Source organism: Mobula birostris, chromosome 13 (genome assembly GCF_030028105.1).
Source record: "Mobula birostris isolate sMobBir1 chromosome 13, sMobBir1.hap1, whole genome shotgun sequence".
NCBI lineage: Eukaryota > Metazoa > Chordata > Chondrichthyes > Myliobatiformes > Myliobatidae > Mobula > Mobula birostris.
Window position 1 is genome coordinate 82032114 of NC_092382.1, and position 16779 is coordinate 82048892.

General features: G+C 44.3%; 1 protein-coding gene across 2 annotated transcripts; it reads left to right on the plus strand.

Moving 5' to 3' along the window:
* The first annotated feature begins 530 nt into the window (after positions 1–530).
* On the plus strand, positions 531–16456 carry LOC140207053 (uncharacterized). 2 transcript variants are annotated; one of them, XM_072275376.1, is made up of 3 exons: positions 531–642; positions 4258–4425; positions 11358–16456. In XM_072275376.1, exon 3 carries the CDS (start codon positions 11742–11744, stop codon positions 12711–12713), a length of 972 nt encoding a protein of 323 aa, XP_072131477.1. In that variant the 5' UTR covers positions 531–642; positions 4258–4425; positions 11358–11741; the 3' UTR covers positions 12714–16456. The 2 variants fall into 2 exon arrangements, with proteins under 2 accessions (XP_072131477.1, XP_072131478.1); XM_072275377.1 differs by having other exon boundaries at positions 4262–4425.
* The last annotated feature ends 323 nt before the right edge of the window (positions 16457–16779 follow it).

A 16779-nucleotide genomic window follows, 5' to 3' on the forward strand; every position in this document is an offset into this window, starting at 1 on the left:
GCTGGTTCGTTTCTAAAACGTTACAGTTCGTAACACAGCTTTATAAAACTAGTTAGACCACATCTGGAGTGTCTCATACAGTTCTTGTCGTCCCCATTCTCGGAAGGATGTCGGGGCTTTGGAGAGGGCGCAGAAGAGTTTACCAGGATACTGCTTGTTTTAGAGGGCATGAGCTATAACGAGAGGTTTCACAAACCGGGGGTTATTTTCTCCAGAGCGGCGCAGGCTGGTGTGAGACTGGATAGACGTTTGTAAGATGATGAGAGGTATAGATAGAGTGGATTGACGATATATTTTTCCTGGGGGTTGAAATGTCTAATACATTTAAGGTGAGAGGAGATGTGAGCGGCAAGTTTGTTTCTTTCTACGGAGTGGTGGGTAGCTGGAGTCTCTGCCTGGGGTGGGAGACACCCACCAGTCACGTGATCCCGTTTGTCCCACCCGTTTAACCGCAGATGGGCAGCCGAGGCCCCGCCCTCTGGATGATGCAACAATCACTTCGCGCATGCTCACTGTCTCCGGGTGGTAGGTGGTTCTTTTTCTGCTCAGTGCTGAAACGAATCGTCTACGCGATCGGCAAAGGCTCCTCGCCTCTTGGGTCGGGATCACTGTCTGCGGGCCGAAGATATCACTTTCCCATCGGTGAGTATTGAGACCGATCCCGAGCGGGGAGATCTGATGTTGGCCATGAGCCCCGAACTGAGGGCCAATTACTCATTTATTTTCCAGCTAAATGGGCGCGTCAGAAATGTGCAGACTTCACTTAATCTGCATTGAACGATCCAAACCAGGATCCCAGGCTGTCTATTTCCGCAGAATTGAATGGAAGTCCCGCCAACAGGACTGTTGTGAGGCTGTGTGCGCAGAATCCCCGATTGAGTGATGATATTTCTCCATGTTGTGTTGTAAAATCTTATGTTGGCCACTGAGTCCCATTAACCTCCCCCAACTCGCCCCGCTTCCTGAGACTCCTCACATTTGTCATTGAGCTTCATGGCTGTTGTGTCTTCTACCTGTTTGGGGTGGGTGAAAAAGGAGAACATCCCACGTTGTGGGGATCTTTGATTTCACTGACAGACTGCGAACTCTAGAGGGGAGAATGGTTTCTGTGATGTGCACATGGCCAAGTGGTTAAGCTGTTGAACTAGCAATCTGAAGGCCATGAGTTTGAGCCTCAGTTCAGGCAGCGTGTTGTGTCTGTGAGCAAGGCACTTAACCACACATTGTTCCTGCACGTTAAGGGCTCAGCGACGGCAGTTGGTGCACTATGCACAAGACAAGATCTGTATCCAATGGTCTCTGCAGTTCCTCGCAGACACGGCCAGAGTAGTTACCATGCAAAAGTGAGAAGTGTCCGGATGGGAAATTTTCTATGGTGTGATGATAAAATATTGGTGAGGGTCAAAGTATATATCACTAAGTTCTTGTTGTTTGTTCTAACTTTGTTATTTTACAATCTTTTATACAGTAGTATGTACTATTTATTCAGTATCTGTGTATTGCTGGAGGACCATCAGTGATTGCCCTTGATCCCTTCTCCCACCTGGTTCGATCTGCTCATCCCTGCCCATCTTGTTCAACCTCTGTCCAGTCTCCTAATCCCACCTCCCCTGGTTCAGTGATATACATCAGCCATCTGGGTCAACCTCAGTCCACCCTGTATCCCACCACCTCAATGTTATATATTAGCAATCTTTCTTCTAACCTTGTCTTCATTGTGAAGTGTTCTTTTGCACCTTTGGCCTCGCTGAGTTATTTCTGGAATCAGTTTTTGTTAGCTGGAATGCCAGAGGGTCATCAGGTACCAGTTCTGTTGTGCATTGGTGTGGAGGTGTTAGTTATTGAACTGTGACTGGCTGACACACTGCAGCATTTTACTGGCAGCAAAGAGTACTGTGAGAGTTGGTGCTTGGACAATAATCCTGTGATCTACATTCCAGGCATATGGAACTGTTGGTGTTTTGGTTTTGACTTTGGTTAGTGCTTCTACAGATGGGGCTGGATGGTTGTCCTTCTGCAATGAAGCAGAAATTTCGAGCAGCTGGACATTGGTTGTGGGGAAATCCCGGATTGCACCACCCAGTGTGTGATGCGGGGACAATGTGTGAGACTCTCAGAGTCGGTGAGTGGCAGATTCAGCTGTGTGACTCTCTGAGGTTGGGTCCTGGGATATCACAGTTTTAGATCAAAGTAAAATGGACCTGGGGATCAAGCTGCCAGGGTTTATGAGGTGTTGAGTGAATATTCCTGGCCTGGGATCAGATGTTTGTCTCTGGAGTTCCTTTGAAAGCAATGGCTGTTAACCTGAGGAGAGAATGAGTTAGTATTCCATCCCTGACGAGGAGAGGCTGTGATTAAATGGGCTGTTCTGTGTTTGCACCATTACGTACCCCGTAACTGGGTTGCCAAACCAGCAGAATTGGACCACTCGTTGGAGTCTGGATTACTAGGAACTAATAAAGTTTTATTAAAGAAATAAGTAACACAGTACTCTAATCGTAAGGTCATAAATGCAACAGGTTAGCAATGATAATACACACATGTACACAGAACTAGGGTAATAGGAATCAAACCAAGTTCTATCACAGTCTAGGGGTAAAATGATCAGTCTTAAGTGACGCAGAGTTCAGTTCAGCTTAGTACAGTTCACAGTAATCGCTGTTGTGCCGTTGGAGGGAGAGGGAGAGAGAGAGAGAGAGAGAGAGAAAAGCGGGGGGGGGGGATGCAAATTTGATTCAGGCAGACCTTTGATGTTCTTCGCAGTTGGTTTCGGGCAGACCCTTTTACGTCTTCTATCCCGCTGTGGTCACTGACCGTGACCCCTCCATTCCGGATACGACCGTTCTTCCGCGGTGAACCCGGCACCCAGGCAAGGGCAGACACACACACCAGGTTCCCGCCGATCGTACCTTTACACCCTGTGAGTCTATGGTCGGTTCCCGCGACCAGACCTCCAAACTCCCACCAACTTGTGGGGGCACACCGCTCTTCCAGGGTCTCGTTATCTCGTGATCTCGTGGCGTGTCCTGTGCCTTAGCGAACCTGTTCTTTTTATCCCCCTGCTGAGGTATCGCCTGTCCATCAAACCTCAAACAGTTCAGGTTCAAAGCAATCGATCTGTCAATATCTGAAATGTGTCTCTTTTCTGTTAATCTTTCTCTCCTCTCTCATTAACATTTTGAACGTTTCTCCATTGTCTCCCTTATCTCTCTCATTAGCATCAATCATCTGATAACTTGGTTTGGCATCACAGCACCAGTCAAAATAGACCTGGGGGTTCAGTGTTTGAACTGTGTTTGGAAATTCCTATTGCTGTCACCTGTCTGTCAGGCAGTGGAAATCAAAGAGAAACTCAAGTTGTTTGAGATCTGCACTAAAAATGGAAAATTCTGAATCTATTCTGACAGAAGATTGTGAACCTGAATCGTTAAATTTGATGCTCTCCCCACAGCAGTTCCTTTCCTGTTGAGCGATTCTGGTGATTCCAGTTTATTTTTATTACATTCACTCTGGAATGGTTTAAATTTCCTGATTGTCTGTTATACTTGGGAATGTGTTCAGTACAGTTGTTGCTAACGAGGTTTACAAGAATAATCTCAGGAACGAACGGCTTTATGTATGAGGAGCATTTGATGGTTATGGAGCTGTGCTCAATGGAGTTCAGACGGGGTGACGAAAGGGGAGGTGGTTAAGTAAACCTACTGAATGCTGAAAAGCCTGGATACAGTGGACGTGGAGAAGATGTTTCCGTTTGACGGAGAGTCTGTGATCTGACAACACACTCAGAATAAAGATGCTTCCCTTTAAAACTGAGATGAGAAAAATTTCTTCAGCCAAAAGATGGCTGATCTGTGGAATTTGTTGCCACAGAGGTTGGTTGAGGCTGTCATTTGGGTGTATTTACGGCAGAGATTAACATATTCATGGTTGCTAAGTAGCTTCAGGGTTACAGGAGGAAGGCAGGAATACGGTGTTGGAATAAATCTTCGCCATGGTTGAGTGGTGGGGCAGACCAGATGGATCGAATCACCTAATTCTGTTCCTGTGTCTTATGTCTTAATCTGACTGAATGATGGCTCTTTCTTATCCTATGTCATTTTGTGACATGTGAGAGACAATAAAAGATTGTTCACTGAGATCATTATTATTTACTTTCAATGTTTAAATTTCAGCGAGTTTTGTTCTTAGAAACATGAAGCAGAAATGTTTGGTTCTCAATTTTATTGTTAATGTGCATCATTATCTTTCATGTTAAAGTCAGATCTGCAGTGAGAGATTCATTGGAAGAAAAACCCCAACTGGAAGCAAACTGCTTGTGAAGACAAGGAAACAGCAACAAGTGAACCAGCTCAAGGACTGAGAGCATCAACTGGAGAGGACCCATCTGACTCGGAGAATCCAGTGATTCAGTCAGGAGAAAGTTTGGTGAGTCTCATTTACTCAAACGCTGGTCCTTTAGACATTACATACCTGTACAAGGGAAGGTAGGAAATAGTTGGAGTGAGACTGAATGTGCCCAGAATTTATGCCTCTGTCAGACCCAGTTGCAATCATTCCAGGTCTGATAATGTGCTTCCAGCAGCCCAGCCCAGCCCTTTAAAACCACTCCAATTCTGTGGAAGTTGAATCCGGATAAAATCACTCAGAGACCGTATAAGTACAAACTCTTTATTCCAAGCACCCAGGGCTTACTCAGTTAGTCACTCAAACAGGAACAGTCTATGATTAACTGACGAACAATTCCCCTTACACCACAGATATATCCACCCAGATACCCCCCACATGAGACAGGCTGGAGCCAAAGTTATTTACTACATGACAGCCCCTAAAGACAAATTACAAAATAGTCATAATGGCTTACACACACAGAACAGACTGAAGCTGACCTATCTCTATGCATGAGTGCCCAAGGAGATAAGCATCCTGAAACCCTAGCTAGTGACCCTCAAGAAGAAATATGGCTCAGCATGGCTTAGCACATCTGTTGATCATCTGCAGTTTCTTTCATGAAAATAGGCTGCTATTGTTTAACAAAGTGTTAACCCTTTTACATACTTTATCATGTAATGATCAACAAAGTAGTAATTCTTTACTGAGAACACAACCGAGTACAGCACAGACTTATCAGTAGGTAAAAGCAGTGTACATCAGTAGCTATAACAATGATATGTACAACTGTTAGGCCATAATGCAATATCATGCCCCACATATTACTGAACAGGCCTTCAAAGACCACCATTTCGACCCTTCGTTGAACCCGTGTAAATCCTGCCCTACTCTCTTGATGCTGTCAATTTCCTTGGCAGTGTGCTCGGAAAGGGATGTAATTTTAGACTTATCAGGGATATAGGTGCAGCATTCTGTTTCAATAATAGCACAGGTCCTGTGAATATAATGTAATGTAATATACTGCGAATGTAATGCTTGGAGAATTTTGGTTAGTTGACCCGTAGTCATGTACAATTCCAAATGCATAAGGGGAGTCTGTGTAAACGTTTGCAATTTAGTCTGTTGCTGGGATACAGGCACGAGTCAGAACAATGAGCTCAGCCTTCTGGGCGGAGACAGCTGCTTCAAAAGAGGCCTGCACAACCATCTCACTGTCCGTCACTATCGCATAGCCAGAATATCCTGCTGGATCCACAAAAGAGCTTCCATCCTCATAAAATATTGCCTCGGGATTGAGGGGATATTGCAGAACGTGTGGGAGAGTCTGTCCTTCTTACACGGTGACCCAGACGGGGCAGTTGCTGCAGCCGCAGATGTCTTCCCCTCAGACTCCTTCCTGTATCGGAGTTGGCCCGCAGCCAAGTCTTGCCAGTCTCCCTTGGTGCTGGATGCTTGTTTCATCAGGGTGTAGGCAAGGAACTCCAGGCTCTTCCCTAGGTTGTTGTCGCCACCTGTCCCTTGGTAGGTTTTTGTTCCCATTTCTGATCCCCAGATATAGCCCGCTCGCGTCCTGCTTCCCGCTAAACATATTCCCCTTTAATACTAGTTCCCTTCGGGGTTGATCGGGTTCGAAAGCCGGGTCCCAATAATATGTCAAAGCTCGTTGCATTCGATTTCGGTCACTGTCAGGCCAATCCATATTATTTGTTTTAATTGTGTTGGCTAACTTAGTTGGCAAGCATTGGAGCAGTAAGGCATTAAACTGGGTGGACGGATTCCCACATTAAAGGCTTGGTCTCCTGTGAAAGTGCCTTAGCAGGCCACAAATCGCTCCCAATAGTCTGGTCCCGATTCCCTAGGCTGAGGTTTCCATTCTTGTACTTTAGTGATGTTTACGAGTTCTGGAGAGCCCTTTCCAAAGCTTGAATAATCTGATCTGTCTGTTCATTCTCATTATAGTTTCCCACCTGTAACTCCTGATAGGTTTGGTATCTCAATTCTGCCTTCCATTTCCACCCCTCATCAGCTGAGAGAATCATGCAGCAGAGACTGAATAAATCTTCCCGGGTCACATTATACATTTGTGTAGTACTGCGGACATACTGAGCAAACTGTGCTGGATTTTCTTTTCTATCTGGGGCCTGATTCATGATCATTATCATTTCTTAAGGCTTCCAGGGTGCATACACAGGAATCACTGAATCACTCCTGCTCGTGGATTGGGCAGCATTCGGGTGGGCAATTGTCTTTGTGGAGCCATTAACTCTGGGGTTTTATTGGATTCTTCCCTCCCTGTCTTGGAATAATCCTCGGTATTCCCTTTCTGGATCTCAGGGCACAGAGAGCCTCCCCTTCCCTGCTGCCACTGTTTTACCTGAGTGGCCACCGTATCTGAGCACTGGGAGGATTGGGATTCGGGAGCACTGGCTACACTTGGTCCCTGGTAAGGTGGGGGGGGGGGTGGTAAGGTGGGTGCCCACTCCTCATCACGGTCAGTGTCCTCAAATTGGGTCGGTATGCCAGACATGTGTTTGGGATCCCTTGTTTCCCTATGAGTTCGAAGTTTAGTGTGACGTTCCTGCCCTTCTCTCCTATCTAGGCCGGTCTTGGTTTGCTTACGTTGTTTTCCCTGTTCTCGTTTTCAGTGCCCATCCACCCATTCACACTCCGCTTTTAGCGTCTCCCAGCCTTTGGCGTTCCTTCTGCAGTACGTATCTCTATCCCTTTGTCACATGCAGTTTTCCTCCCACTTGCTAATAATATACTGTTCCACTTTACATCTGCCTTTTCCTTCCATTCCCTTTTCAACAATTTCCACTTCTTTCCACAGTTCTTCTTCCATATCGAATTTACTGCTTGTTCTCGTGAGGTAATATCCCACCACAGTCTGCTTGGCAGTCCCGATATTGGGATCCTGTTTGTGACACCAAATGTTAAAGTTGAATCTGAATAAAACTCGGGAGACCAGCTTCTTATGGTCACCACGGTTTATTGCGTATTCTCCTGCAGGAGTTTGAGACCCAGTTGTCAAAGGGAAGGCACGTAAGCACTGCCACCAACTGACAAGTGGAATGAGTTAGTCAGGTTACAGCCATATATTTATACATAGTAAGCCCCATACATTACTGTTGGTAGATGTTATTTGAACTGGTACAGCCACCATGTCTGTTGTTGCAAAACTTAATTAATTAGATAAGAGAGTTCATAAGGTTTTAGTTACAGATGGATGTACTTTCCAGTCCTTATCGGTTGTTCCCTTTGCAAGGCCCTGACTTAATTACAGACAGATGTTCATTCCTGTCCTTATCAGTGAGTCCTCCTCCCTTTACTCAAACGAGGGTACAATGTATAATGTTAAGGTGCAGAGAACTGGTAATGAGCCTGTCTTAGCTAACCGCTGACAACAGAGTTTACTTATGTTCAACATTCCTATTCAGTCCCAATTATTCTTTTAGCCAGAGGTTACATAGGTTCAAAATGATTTTTTAATATATCCTCAATTCCCCAGGAGGATTCAGGGAAAATATTTATGTCCAATACAGAAACTAGTGTTACCTGTGTGTTTGTGGTGATACAAAAGTTGCTGGAGAATTCGCAAGTGGGAAGAAGTGGAATGATATTTGGAAATCTGACTTTTTTAAAGTGTAATTTAGCAAGCAAACCACAGATGGACAATGTGCAAAAGCTCTGGTGAGAAAATACTTCATTACCGGTTACAGGCCTGCTACATAGGTTGTGTGAGAGTGCAGATGAACTCGAGCAAACCCAGAGGAGATCAAAGTTCCTATCGACAGTGATTTGCTAGCTGTTAAAATGAATACCTCTCTATCTAAAATTCACTGTGCACATGTTGTCACTGGGTAAAAAAAAATGCACAGTACAAGATTTATGTGCACACTGGTCATTACAAATTAGAGGGGACATTGGTGGGAAGGTGGGGAGACCTCCAGTGGCCCTGATGCCCTCACCTACAAGATGTGCATCCAGCTGCAGCTTGTAACTCTGCACTTTAAGGAGTTGGAACTTGAAATGAATGAATTCCAGATCATCCAGGAGTTGGAGGGGGTGATAAATATGACATGGTGAGTTATACCCAAGGTGCAGGACATGGGAAACTGGGTGAGAGTCAGGAAGCGGAATGAGGTTAAATAGCCATCGCAGAGTACTCTTGTTGCCATCCCACACAACAACAAGTGGACCACTTTCGAAGCTGTTGAGGAGATTACCTGGCAGAAAAAATTCAAAGGGATGACAGGGGATTCGTTACTTAGGGGAACAGAACGAGAGGGGACTAATATCCTAGTGGTAAGGCTTGCTAGTGCTAGTGGGGGGGGGGGGGGGAGGGGTGATGTGGTTAAAATAGTTGTAGGGGGAATGGGAGCCAGAATGACAGAACAGATAGTGGAGAGGGTGAATTCAATTGACTTTATTACATAGATCCTTCATATACATGAGGAGTAGAAATCTTTACATTACCTGTTGGTCCTTTTGCTGTGGCACTGTTTCCTGGATGGTAGCAGCAGGAACAGTTTGTAGTTGTGGTGAATTGGGTCCCCAATATCCTTTTTACACACCTGTCTCTGTAAATGTCCTGAATAGTGGAAAGTTTACACCTACAGATTCGCTGGGCTGTCCGCACCACTCTCTGCAGGGTCCTATGGTTAAGGGAAGTACAGTTCCCATTCCACGCAGTGATGCAGCCAGTCAGGATGCTCTCAATTGTGTCCCTTTAGAAGGTTCTTAGGATTTGGGGCCCCATCCCAGACTTCTTCAACCATCTGATGTGAAAGAGGTGTTGCTGTGCTCTTTTCAAAACACAGCCATTTGAGATCCTCGGTGATGTTTATGCTAACTTAAAGCTGTTCACCCTCTCAACCCCAGATCCATTGATGTCAATAGGGGTTAGCCTGTCTCCATTCCTCCTGTCGTCCACAATCAGCTCCCTTGTTTTTTGTGACAATGAGGGAGAGGTTGTTTTCTTGACATCTGTCAGATGTTGTTCAGACCTCAGACAGAGTCAGCAATCAAATGGCTTAGAATGGTGTGATGAATGTGCTGAGCTGAGGATATCACAGTGCAAGAAGGATCGTAGGAAAGCCAGATGAGCTCAGGACAGGGAATTATGATATTGTCGCCATTATTGGGATTTGGTTGCACCCAACAGTCTGAGGGATTGAGAGGAACAAATTTGTAGAGAGTTCGCAGACCATGCCAAGAAACAAAGGTTGATTCAGTAAGTGATTTAACTTTCCATATATTGACTGGGACTCCCATACTGTAAAAGGACTAGATGGGGGTAGAGTTTGTCAAATGTGCCCTTAATCAGTACGTAGAATACCCAACATAGAAGTGTGCAATAAGCTGTTAGGAAATGATCCAGGGCTGGTGGCAGAAATTAGTGATCATAATGCCATGAGATTCAAAGTAAATATGGAAAAAGAAAGGTCTGGACCACAGGTTGAGATTCTAAATTGGAGAAAGGTCAATTTTGATGGTATCAAAGGATCTGACCAGTGTGGTTTGGGACAGGCTGTTTTTTGGCAAAGGAGTACTTGGTATGTGGGAGGCCTTCAGAAGTGAAATTTTGAGGGTGTCTAATTTGTATGTGCCTGCCAAAATAAAAGGTGAAAGGTAACTGGTGCAGGGTACCTTGGTTTTCAAGAGATATTGAGCCCCCGAATATTTTGTTCCTCTAAATGCCTCAGACTGTTGGGTGCTACCAAGACTCATTAATGACTACAATATCATAATTCCACCCCTGAGCTCATCTGACTTTTATTTTAGTCGTCTTCTGTTTTTTTCTAAAAGCTTCCAAATAGTATTTGCTCTTTTGTTTGCCCTCTCTTTGGCTTTTATGTTGGCTTTGGCTTCTCATTTCAGCCATGGTTGTGTCCTCCTGCCTTTCCAGTGCTTCCACTTCTTTGGGATGTATCGATCATTCAGCTCCCGAATTGCTCCCAGAAACTCCAGCCATTGCTGCTCCATTGTCACTCCTATCTTTCCCTTCCAAACAAGTTTGGCCAGCTTCTCTGTCATAGAAACATGGAGAATTTCAGTCTGGAAACAGGCCATTTGGCCCATCTAGTCAATGCTGAAAAAACATTTAAGCTGTCTAATGCACCAATCTGCACCGGGACCATCACCCTCCATACCCCTACCATCCAGGCCCCCATCCAAACTTCTTTTAAATGGTGAAACCGAGCTCATATTCACTACTGGTGCTGATATCTCATTCCACACTCTCACAACTATTTCAATAAAGAGCTTTTCCACATGTTTCCATTAAATTTTCACCTTTCCCATTTACCCATGACCTCTGGTTGTCATCCCACCCAACCTCAATGGAAAAATCCTGCTTGCATTTACCCTATCTATACCCTCATAATTTTGTATACTTCTAACAGGTCCTCAAAGCAATGTATAATTTCCTTGTTTATGTTTAGAGCCTTTTTTAGGTGTATAAGATGATGAGGGGCATTGATCGTGTGGATAGCCAGAGGTTTTTTCCCAGGACTGAAATGGCTAACACGAGGGGGCATAGTTGTAAGCTGCTTGGAAATAGATACCGAGGGGATGTCAGCGGTAAGTTTTTTACCCAGAGAGTGGTGGGCGTGTGGAATACACTGCCAGCTATTTGTGTGAGAGTGTTTCAATTACTGTGGGGCCAGACACCCATGAAGCTCACTGAGAACAGGGAATAATACCAATGGAGAGAGTCAAACTGAGCCAGGTCACAGATTGGAGATGACAGAAATGCCCCATTCTTATAGAGACAGAAAGAGCATCAGAGAGTTTGATGGTCATTCCAGATACCAGCACTGTGCCCAGTTAGAAGATGATTTCTCTTTCCAACTTGGGTTGAACTTCACTGTAACAGTGTGATGCCAGATCACACCTTGACAGCTCAAGTAATCTCATCTGAAATGTTGTCCTTCACCCATTGATGGATTTTGTAAATCTTTTTACAGGTTAAGAATGACAAGGAATTTGTTTCCGGGAATCTCAAACACAACACGCTAGTTTTGCTGTCTCTGTCCAGATATTTAAGAAGTGGAGCAAGGGATTCACTCGATCATCTGTCCTGCTCAGACTGTGGGGAGAGATTCACTTGATCATCTGACCAACTGGCACACCCGTTCATCTGCTCAGGCAGTGGGAATGGATTCAGTCGGTCATTTCAACTGAAGATACATCAGCAAGTTCACACTGGGACAAGGTCATTCACCCCTTCTGTGTGTGAGAAGGGATTCAGTCGGTCTTATCACATGTGGACACAACAGTCTGATCACACTGGGCAGAGGCTGTTCATCTGCTGAATTTCTGGGGAAGAATTCACTCAGTCATCTGACCTAATGGCTGACCAGCGAGTTCACACCGGGGAGCGACCATTCACATGCTCGGACTGTGGGAAAGGATTCACTTACTCATCTAGACTGAAGTTACATCAGCGAGTTCACACTGGAGAGAGGCCGTTCACCTGCTCAGACTGCGGGAGGGGATTCACTCGGTCATCCGACCTACTGGTACACAAGTCAGTTCACACCGGGGAGTGGCCATCCACCTGCTCAGACTGTGGGAAGGGATTCACCTGCTCATCTGAACTGAAGGTACATCAGCGAGTTCACACTGGAGAGAGGCCATTCACCTGCTCAGACTGCGGGAAAAGATTCACTCAGTCATCTCAACTTAAGGTACATCAGCGAGTTCACACTGGGGAGAGGCCGTTCACCTGCTCAGACTGTGGGAAGAGATTCACTCATTCATCCACCTTACAGAGTCATCAGCGAGTTCACACTGGGGAGAAGCCGTTCACCTGCTCAGACTGTGGGAAGAGATTCACTCATTCATCCACCCTACAGAGTCATCAGCGAGTTCACACTGGGGAGAAGCCGTTCACCTGCTCAGTCTGTGGGAAGAGATTCACTCATTCATCCACCCTACAGAAACACCAGTCAGTTCACACTGGAGAGAGGCCATTCACCTGCTCAGTCTGTGGGAAGAGATTCACTCAGTCATCCAACCTACTGGTACATCAGTCAGTTCACACTGGGGAGAAGCTGTTCACCTGCTCAGTTTGTGGGAAAGAATTCACTCGGTCATCCACCCTACAGAATCATCAGCGAGTTCACACTGGGGAGCAGCCGTTCACCTGCTCAGAATGTGGGAAAGGATTCACTCAGTCATCCCACCGACTGGAACACCAGTCAGTCCACACTGGGGAGAAGCCGTTCACCTGCTCAGTCTGTGGGAAGAGATTCACTAACTCTTTCAACCGACAGAGACACCAGCGAGTCCACACTGGGGAGAAGCCGTTCACCTGCTAAGAATGTGGGAAAGGATTCACTCAGTCATCCCAACTACTGGCACACCAGTCAGTTCACAGTGGGGAGTGGCCGTTGTCATGAATCCCTTGGTTTCGTTTGCTGTGGACTGTCATTTTAAGAGAGGGAGAGAGAGAGATTAAGAAGGCTAATCAGTCTGATTTGCAGTTTGTTTACATCGCTCACAGCTTGTTCAGTTTTAACCGAGGGCACAAACACTAGGAGTCAAATGGAGACAAAGGAAGAAAAATGGAAGGATCAAAACCAGGGAACTAGTGGAAAGGGTCACTGTTTAGAACTATACTTTGCCCACAAGGGTGGGTTAATTATCAATTCAGCATACATCGAATGTGTGGTTGTCACCTTGTTTGATCCATTGGAGTGGATCAGATTTGGGGTATCCTGTGAAGACCACTTATGTGTTAACCCTTGCCTGGGTTTGGGTGTGGTTATTCACTTGAAGACGATACCCCTTGTGACCAGTCACTTTCGGTGATAATTCGTATGTGGATTTGGAATGACGACGAATAAAATCTACAGCGACTGTTCTCTCGTTTTACCACCATGGGACCTGTGGAATTAGACATAATTGCATTCTCTTGACACTTACCCTGGATTACAAATCTCTCTCTCTCATCACCTATTCCATGGATGAACTGAACTTTCATACTTCACCATCTCAAGACTCTAAGCGTTGTTTCCCCAGAGCTCAATATTTTGGGAGTTATATTTAAACACATATATACACATAATACTGTTCACTTTTGTTTATCTTGCTTAAGTTACTATATTATAAATAGATACTCATAATGACAGTGGTTTTAACATCAAAACCAGACTCCAGGTGTAGTCTATTGCTGCTGGTTCATTTCTAAAGCGTTACGGTTCATAACAAAATTGGGGCCTGCGTTCGGGATATGAACAAATTTGAGGGCGTATTTATTGGTTAATTATCGATTTCATTGGGGAAATCCCTTTTGATTTATTTGTGTGTGAAAAATCAGCAGCAATGGATGTTGATAGATTTCTGGAAGCGCCAGTCTCTGAGGCATTAGAGGATGCCAGAAGGATTGGGTTGTTGAGTATTGCTAAAAGGTTAAAATTTGCTAAGGTGAAATTGACAATGAGGAGGGCACAGAGAAGCAGAAAAACAGAGAAGAGGCAGAAAAACAGAGGCTGTTTTAGCTGGAAGAGATAGAGAGATTGCAGCAAAGGTGTCTGGCATTAGACTCTGGTGATAAGTTTGAGGCCAGTCGGGAAGTTAAATTGGTACCTCCATTTGATGAGGTGGATGTTGATAAATACTTCCAGCATTTTGAGAAGTTTGCTCAGAGTTTAAAGTGGCCAAAAGAGGGTTGGCCTATTCTCTTACAAAGTGTAAATAAGGGGAAGGCTCAGCAAGCCTGTTCTGCTTTGACAGTTGATGAAACAGCTGTTTTGGACATAGTGACAGTCTGTGCTCAAAGCTTACGGGTTGTTCCCAGAAGCAAAAGTTTAGAAATTTGAGAAAATCTGTTATATGGAATTTGCTTATGAGAAATTTGTGTGTTTTGACCGCTGGTACACATATAAAAATGTAAATGATGATTTTAACAGCTTGAAAGAGTTGGTTTTAATTGAAAAATTCAAAAGGTGCATCCCTGATGACATAAAGACGTATTTAGAAGAAAAGGATGCTGCCACTTTGCAGGAGTCTGCTAGATTAGCAGATGAGTTTTCTTTAACTCATAAGGTTAAATTTACCCTGAGTAAAAGCTTCCAAAAGAGTAGCAGGGATAACCAGGGTAAACCAGAAATTAAAGCTGGGATTAGTGACAAGAATAAGGATGAAGGGAAGCAGTTGAAGGAGAAATATTCTGGTCTTACTTGTTACTATTGTAAGAAAGCTGGTCATATGATGGCTAATTGTTCCATCCTGAAGAAGAAAAAGGAAAAGGAGTCAGTTCCAAATGCCTGTGATCAGTATGTTGAAGCATCTATAAACCCACAGGGTTCTGAACATTCTGTTGAGGCTCAGTTAAGGACTGAGAGGTCTGACCGAGTTAAGAAGGGATTTGATCATTTTAAGCCAGATGGGTTTGTATTATTAAAGGAAGGGTCAACCCCGATACCAGTGACAATTCTTCGAGATACTGGGGCTTCTCAGTCACTTATATTAGACAGTGTTCTAAAGTTTGGTGATGAGACTAACATCGGTGAGATAAATCTTATTAAAGGCACTGGGGGTGGCATGGTTCCTGTGCCATTGCACAGGGTAACTTTATAGTCAGGGTTGGTTTCGGGACCTGTTAAGATTGGATTATGCTCCGGTTTACAGGTGGAAGATGTTACTTTGCTGTTAGGGAATGACCTGGCAGATGGTAAAGTTGTTCCTGCAGTGCAGTTGACAACTAAGCCAACCACTGACGACCCACAGATGGACTTTAACATTTATCCTTCCTGCGCAGTAACTCAAAGTATGGCTAAAAAGTCTGCCAACACAGATGGTTCTGTGCAGCATGATTCTGATACCCATGATAGCCAAAATCGGGATTCTGGTTATGATGACTTGTCAGGGACTTTTCTGCCTTCATTGTTTCAACAGGATTCAGGTAGTAAGTCTGATGGAAAAGATTTATTCCTGTCTAGGAAGGAGTTTACAGCAGAACAGAACCGAGACCCTGAGATTGAAGCTTTAAAAGAAACAGCTCTCTCAGATAATGAGATTAAGAAAGTGCCAGTTGGCTATTATCTCAAGGGTGGAGTATCAATGAGGAAGTGGAGGCCACCTGCTATACCTGTGAGTGAGGAATGGGCAATTGTTCACCAAGTTGTAGTCCCTAAAGTTTATAGGATTAAAATTTTAGCTTTGACCCACAGTATGCCCTGAGGTGGCTATTTCAGAGTGAATAAAACTGTAAACAGGATTATGAAACAATTTTACTGGCCTAATTTGAGGAAAGAGGTTGTGACCTTTTGCAGAACCTGTCACACTTATCAATTTGTCAGTAAACCTAATCAGGTCACCCCAGTGGCCCCACTCCGGCCTATACCTGTATTCGGTAAACCCTTTTCTAAATTTATAGTGGATTGTGTTGGCCCATTGCCAAAGACTGAATCTGGCCATCAGTATTTGCTAACTATTATGTGTACTGCATCTGGATTCCCAGAGGCAATACCTCTCAGAAATATTAAAGCTAAAACTGTGGCGAAGGCTCTTACCAAGTTTTTTACTTTATTTGGTTTACCTAAAGAAATCCAGTCTGATCAAGGAAGTAATTTTACGTCTGGATTGTTCCAGCAGGTAGTTTATGAACTGGGAGCTAAACAAATTACATCGTCTGAGTACCATCCGGAATCACAAGGGGTTTAGAAAGATTTCATTCTACCCTCTAAACAATGATTAAGACATACCGTGTTGAAAATGGAAAAGACTGGGCTGAAGGAATACATTTGCTTTTGTTCGCAGTAAGAGAGTCGGTACAGGAATTACTGGGCTTTAGTCCTTTTGAACCTGTATTTGGTCATAGAGTGAGGGGAACTTTGGCCTTGTTAAAGGAACAGTGGATTGATGGGGATGTACATGTTAACCTGTTAGACTGTTTTGAAGTTCAAAAATAAACTACACCAACCTTGTAGTCTAGCAAGACAAAACTTAATGATTTCTCAAAACAAAATGAAGTGTTGGTTTGATAAGTGGGCTTGCGACAGAAAATACCAGGTGGGGGATAAGGTGCTTGCCCTATTTCCAATGTTGACAAATCCACTTCAGGGGAAATTCAGTGGACCGTATGAAATAGTCTCTCAAAGTAATGATGCGAATTATGTTACTAAAACACCCGACCGACGTCAACTAACACAGGTGGTACACATAAATATGATAAAGCCTTATTTTGTCAAGCAGGCACCAAATGTGAGTGTTGTCAAAATATATGAATCTGGCAATGCTGAGAATGAAACAATTGACTCATCTAAGGCTACGTCCACACTAGACTGGATAAATTCGTAACCAAAGCTTTCTGTCTTCGTTTTGACCCTCTGTCCACACTGAAATGGCGTTTTCCTCCCCCAAAAACAGAGATTTTCTTCA

Excerpts from the sequence above, each read along its gene's own strand:
- LOC140207053 (XM_072275376.1), top strand. The coding sequence starts at position 11,742 with ATGGCTGACCAGCGAGTTCACACCGGGGAGCGACCATTCACATGCTCG.